Here is a 6,895-nt window from a genome sequence, read left to right as displayed (position 1 = left end):
CAAAAAAGGTTGGGGACCGCTGCTTTAAGTGACCAACCAAGCAGCTACCACCACCATGGCCAAAATGTAAAAGCAACAAGGAAAATGGCCAATAGATACTTTCTCCAAAAGAAACTGTAGCTTCCTAGCTACAGCCATTGGAAAGGAGCCAACATGTCTCTCAAAATGAAAATCAACATTTTTTATTCTTGAATGCAACCAATATGGTTATGCGATCCAATATTACAACACCACAAAAACTATAGCTGAAAATGACCTGCCATTTTAGCATTGAATTTAATACTAATAATGTACACAGTGAATTGGACTGGGCTGACTTTGTCAAAACCAAGGCTGGATCTAGCATTTGAGGCATTCATAATACAGTTTGTTAAATGGCCTATAGAGACGTTCACCCTTTATGCCACTGTACAACATCTGCACAGATGAGTAAGATGTAAATCTACTAGATGTTAGCTTTGCAGTAAAATGAATGATAACAATATTCCCATTTCATCAGTACCAGACTTAACACAAGATGATGTCCATTCACTTTTCCTTTCATTTAAACCATGTCCTGGCCAACAGTGAAACAGCACTCTGTCTCACAAACACATAATAACTCAAGAAGTGCCAACAGCTCTTCAATTGATAAATAAAGAGAAGGAGATTATGATTCCAGTCCACTGCTTCAACAATGTGTTGTTCCGTGTTGTGCTATCTTGTAAATGCCAAATTGATGTTGATTTACACTGTGAGCAAGCACACGTGCTGTCCTGAGCAAGAACCTGGTTGTAGTATGAGATAAATAGGATTCTGAGTGTGTGTGTGTGTGAGAGAGAGTGTGAAGGAGAAAGAGAGACTGAAGAGGTGCAGTCTTTTATTAGATGTGCCATGAAGGCATGTTTCTCTGTCAGCTTGTGATAGGCTTAAGTATTTGTGCCATGCTGCAATCAGTGTAGTTATTTTTGTTACTCGTTCCCTTTCCACTGCCAAACCTGTTCCATCTTACCCCATGTTTTCTATACCTATAGCTTATTTCCAATGGATGAGATTTGACTTTACAGGTTATTTGAAGTTAACCTATAAAAGTATCAACTTTTAAATAAGTATATTAAATGTATTGACATATCAAGTGTTTAGCCGTCTAAGAGGCTCTCTTCTAGCAAAAACTCTTGCTTCTGTGTCGACTGAAAATTATGACGAGACAGATGTGTCACTACTGATCGTATGGGGCAAAATAACCCCTTCACCCAAACGGCTAAAACAAACGAACAGGATGTCTGAATAATGAAATGAAACAAAATGAAAATGCAGTTTGCTTATCAGGTTACCAAAACAGACAGACATCCAACCTGTAGTTTGGTGGTTCCAGCACTCAGTCCTATTAGGACTTGACCCTCCGACAGCTGCGCTACCTTCGGGTCCGCCACCCTCAGAGAATCCTTCACCAGTTGCGTAACCTCCACCTGCCAGTCACTACCCAAAAGGAAGTTCTGCTGGCCCAGTCCGTCCTCCTCCGGGGCTCCTCTAACTTCTCCAGTATCTGCCACAAAATGAGTGAGGACACGCAGAGTGGTGCTCTGATACTGGGCCACACAGCTGTTGTCTGTCCTCTCATCAGCTCCATTGTCTTCATCCTTGTCATCAGTGACCCTCTCATACCTACAGGGATGGGAAAACAGATGAACAATGGGAATAAAGCACAGATCAATTGCTTATAATAGTGAGGAGTATTAGACACAGATGGTTTAAGCATACTTCAGGTTGTTTCAGGGGTAAAAAGTACTGAAAGCTCTTTGTGTCTGGAGAAATCCTAAGGAGACAAAGATACTTTGAAGGTTATCAACAGTATAATTCTGCTTTTTCCTATCATAATTCAATGTAATTCATTTTTTTCTTATCGCCATTAATGCCCACGAAGTCTAAACCCTCTGATGTATTTACTGCAGTCAATGTTGACTCTGTTGTGCTGCAGGTTTTCCCAACCTCCCGAAAGTCGTAGGCTCCCAGTGTTTTCAAAAGTCCATTAAAAACAGCTTGCAGAGACAAACTGCTGCCTTGCTTGCGTTCTCATTTTCTTTAAAAGGGCAACTGATATTTTGCTGTACGTCTGCCATTTATTTGGCCCACGGCAAACACTTTGCAAATATAGCTATCTCAGAAGATATGTTTTGTAGCAAAAGGGGAATTTTATGACACATCTGTTCTATGCTTTAAGTCTAAGTTTGTATGACCCTTTATCACATTAACAGGCCCACATTAGACTGGAAAGGTAGAAAATGAAGGATGAAAGGGGAAAACAACCCTATTACTGTGAAAACATTTAAAAATCCTACAAAGAATTATGGAAGAAGGAAAATAGGTGTCACTGTGGACCTTATACGACATTGAAACATTTATACAAATAGACAGTGTAGTATAAAGCGCGCACAGTGTGCAATTTAAGAAGATAAAATACAGTCTCAAACCATTACTAGGCAAGACTTATATGGCACCAGGATGTTTTATACAAGTTTCAGTGTACTTTATAAAATAAAAAAGCAAAAACAAAACAAAATAAAAGTTCATAAAATATCCTACTTTGCTGCATTAAGGGGTCCATTTGATTCTATTCTCTGCTCTACTGTATTTTTAAAGCACTTTGTCTCACTTCATGATTAACTGGAATTTACTGTACCTCCTGTTCCAATTCTTTCCAAAAATACATTAAAAGTGCTTGTAGACACAAACTGCTCCCTCGGTTACTATAATACATCATATCAAACAACAACATATTGTATTTTTTGGTCCCCAGGCTTAGCCGCGGGAGCTGCAGTGATGGGTAAAATGTGGCCTCGGGACACGGATCCGCTCTAAAGAGTTTGACCATGTTGATGATGAAGAGAAACATTGCTATGGCTATAATGCGTATACATTAGTCTTATCCTTCCGCTCTTCATCTTTCATCACTCTTTATCACTGGATATATGTCTATTTTGTTGTCCTGTGCATTGCCATCTCTCACACTGCATGCCTGGCTCTCACTCTATATTTCTCACATCCATTTCTAACTTGACTTTTCTATAATCTATTTTTCGACTCGCACTGTTTTTCTCTCTCTCTCCCTCTTCACTCTCACTCTCTTACTCTTTCGAGCTCTGCTTGCATCTCTCTCTCTAACAGTCAGGTGGCCGGGGGGAGTGACAGTGACAGTTTCCATTAGGTTTAATGAGGCATGGCCGGTCAGGCAGAAAAACGGGCTGACAGGTTAACATGCTGTGGCCCAATGGCTTGGCTTAGTTCCTAACCTCTTTCCACCATCCCCTCCCCTTCCCTTATTCCACATCAGTGAAGGGACGGCAATCTAAACCAAGGTGACGTTTGTGGCTGGCAACAGAAACATGAGGTCAGGTCATGTTTGTAGCAGTGAGTGACAGGTCAGCCAAGGTGCCAGAGTGTAATGAGGTAGCTTACATGCGTGAATGTGAATGCGCGCACATTGATAAAGCCATGCAGAGAAAACATTTTATTTTTTTCATTTAGCTTTCTCTCTTACAAATGCACATAAACTTCACATATCATGCATTCTTCATACGGTGAGGCGCTTGACAGACATGACTGATGTGCTCAGGCGTTGGTAGCCTAGGGGGTATTTGTGTTAGAGTGCCACCCTGTGGGGTGTAAGCCAGTGGGAGATGACACCGCAGTGACTTTGTGGCAGGAATGTGCTGTTTTCTGTACAGATGTTTAATGCATATATTATTATATAAGTTATATTTAAACATTTAACGCTACTGCTAATTAGGACTCCTAAAAATCTGACTCAAACAAGCTAAAACTTCCCCAATGTCACCAACAATAAAGAGGGCGTATATGTCAACTGCTACATCATATTAATTACTGTTTTCATATCACAGTATAAATTGTACATGAATGTGTAATATCATGGCTCTGAAGAGGCTAAACACAGGGGCACATGGAATAATTTAATTTAGTGTTACATTACAAACACATCAGTGTTTTGGTGGTTTCATGTCTTCACCCTATCTGTCTGTGTGATCACAATATATAATAATTATAATGGCTTTTATTAAATGTAAATTAGTCAGTGTGCTTCGGTGATCGTTTATTTTAATGTAAATAGGGTAATTTTTATTTTAATCAGCCGTATTCATATTTGAAGAAAAATCACTCATTTAAATATTTTTATTACCACCTTCTTGTACAACTCACGATGCGCCGCACAGATCATTGTGCACAGTGTCACTTTTCAGCCTCAGGAATTTTGTCCATGCTCTGTAATGCTCAAAATTATTACTCATTTCTTATTCAGCATAAGTACCTTTTTGGGAGACTGAATTATTAGACACTCATTATACCACCTCTGCAGCTGCACCTGCATTTTATGCCTCATATGTCTGCACCAACACTACCAAGCCATTTTATTGTAACGTCCATTCATTTTTACCTGTGAAGAATGTGATTCAGATTCTCATGCATGGTTAAAAATCAGGTTATCAACTTAAATAGAGAAATTTAAAGATATGTCCAGGAACCGTTTTAAAATGACCAACTGCTGTTATATATGGGTACTCATTGGATAAATCAAAAAATCGATTTTGCGTGTGGACTAATCATTCAGCTTGTTCAAGAGTTTAGTGTTAAGCAAGGATCATGTTGAGCTGCCTTGAAGCTGCTGGTGCTGTGCTGCAGTGTTCACTTTATAGGTGTATATTTAAGAATACTGCACAGTACAAAATGCAACAGTATAGGTGCAAAAGAGGCCTTACCTTCTGTTCCCTGCACTGACAGGGACCCTCCAGCCCTTTATCTGGCTGAGCTCGGGGTCGGCCACATCGATTAGCAAGGGCAAGCGGGGCATCCATACACTCATCTCAAGTTGGGCGCTTAGAAAACTGTAGGTAAAGTTGAGCATCACCCTGCTCTTGCCTCTTGTCTCCTTCCCATTGACGTACACATAGTCACAGCGCTCTGACACCTGGAGAAAAAAGGGAACAATGAGAGGCAGGATGGGAGACGGGCAAGAGATAAAGAAAGACAAATCAATTTTAGATTTAAAACTTGGAGAAAAGATGACAAAGTATTCAAATTCTTTAAAATAACTAATTTAAATATAATTTTGCTAAAATGTATCATGGATGTAGTTGCGAAATTTTGTCATTTTGGACAATTTAAGGAAGATTTCCAGTTTTTGTCCAGTTGAAGATTTTCAGTCAACAGCCTCTTCTGACATGCTTGGAGGGTGGAAAGATTTGGCATTGCTTCAATGAAACCTCAAGTGTCAGGTCTGCTCAGTTTCCTCTCTGCTTGTGTGTGCGGTTGAATGTGTGCGAATGCATATTTAATGCGTGCGCTCGCAGGATAATATGTGTGCAAGGAATATGACTTTGGTCCAACTTAACAGATGGAGCTGAGAAAAGACACAAAACCTGCTTCATCCAACCAGAGAACAAAACACTTGCTCGAACCAAATTCTGATTGGCTGGATGAAGTACAACTCCAATCAGGTTTCTCAGATGCGTCTCCAACATAGAGAAATTATATAGCAAGAACATCACAAGTGTCTGTTATTATATTCAAAGCACCACAATCTCCGCATCAAATATTTTTTCCCCCTTTGACGACCAAATCCATTTAACGATCTGTCATTAAAATTGTGCTTGTAATCACTTGCATTTCAATTCATTTCAATCTCAAATACCATCATACGCTTGATTGGCACAACTAGTAATTTCAGCAGAATTCCTCAGTACTGACAGTTGCTTTTTTATAACGAACCAGTCACAAGAAGACTGTCATCTGCCTCCACGTCTTTGCATATAACTTGGCAGCTTTACTCTCAAATGATGTCAGACCAGCCCCTATCTCTGAGCAACAAAACTGACAGCTTGGGATCTGTCAGCTCTCTCCTCCTCCCTTTCGTTTCCTCTTTCTCTCCCACTCTTTTACCCTCACCCTCGGTCTACTACTGTATTACTGTACCTCCTACATGTTCAATCTTCCTGTAATAAGAACGGGTGGTGCTTCAGGAAGGCCTTTCAAAGTCGGAGAAAGGTTTCATCTGGATTTCTGTTCAATTGATCAGTTTCATAAATCAAATCTGTGAAATGTATTTGTCATGTCAGTGTGTACAATCAATATCAAAATTATGTGGCATAGCCTTTCTTTGATAAGACCAACTGTCATCACATAAAGCAGTGTTTCTCAAACTTTTTACACAGTATACAACCTCAACACCACAAAACATTGGACTGTCCAAGTACCACCATTATGGCTGACATTAGAATGCAGTAGTCTACTCTATTCAGCTATGGAGAGTTCACACAGGAGGCAGCTTTATTCCTTAGAAACCTAATAAAGAACTGGCACTTACACTCTTCCACAAAAATCTCATACACTGCAAGGTGTATGCGTGCGCTATGTGCATGGTTGTGGCTACCGTTAACAGTATATATAAGGTAACTACTAGCAGTTAAGTTAGAATTTCCATTCTGAATTTTGTCGTATTCTGATAATATTATATATTAAATAATAGATTAAGAACCAATGACTTACAGTGCAAGTCAAATAATAACTTTGCATGAATTCATGCTTTTATATGACCATATCAATTACTTGATTAAAAGCTGTGAAAATGAAAATGTTCCATGTAGTTAGAACTGAGATTTAATGAATTGATTGATTGTCAGATACTTCATTTGCAACAGTTTAAATAATTTAAATGATTCATTGATTATCAAAGATAAAATGCTAAACACTGACTGTTTTCCTTCTTCTCAAAATGTAGGATTTGCCGCCTTTCTTTGTTTTATCTTTTTAAATGAATAATTACCTTTGGGTTTTGGACTGTTGGACGGACATTCACAGGTATCACCTTGCACTCTTCTGGACATGTTTTACTATTGCCTGACAT

At 39.2% G+C, this 6,895-nt stretch overlaps 1 protein-coding gene across 1 annotated transcript in view; it reads right to left on the bottom strand.

The window, feature by feature from the left end:
• The window catches only part of LOC118332863 (transmembrane protein 132D-like), a 13,806-nt gene extending 6,911 nt beyond the window's left edge, over positions 1–6,895 (bottom strand). The window contains exons 1-3 of the mRNA XM_035668298.1: positions 6,815–6,895; positions 4,752–4,960; positions 1,335–1,644 (exon numbers count right to left, since the gene is read on the bottom strand). Coding sequence (XP_035524191.1) covers positions 1,335–1,644; positions 4,752–4,960; positions 6,815–6,895 — 600 coding nt within the window. The remainder of the gene's footprint in view (positions 1–1,334; positions 1,645–4,751; positions 4,961–6,814) is intronic.

The sequence above is a fragment of the Morone saxatilis genome, unplaced genomic scaffold (genome assembly GCF_004916995.1).
Source record: "Morone saxatilis isolate NCDOM2014 unplaced genomic scaffold, NCSU_SB_2.0 Contig21, whole genome shotgun sequence".
Lineage (NCBI taxonomy): Eukaryota > Metazoa > Chordata > Actinopteri > Moronidae > Morone > Morone saxatilis.
The sequence above is the reverse complement of the archived record's forward strand: the minus strand, read 5'-3'. Positions and strand labels throughout refer to the sequence as shown.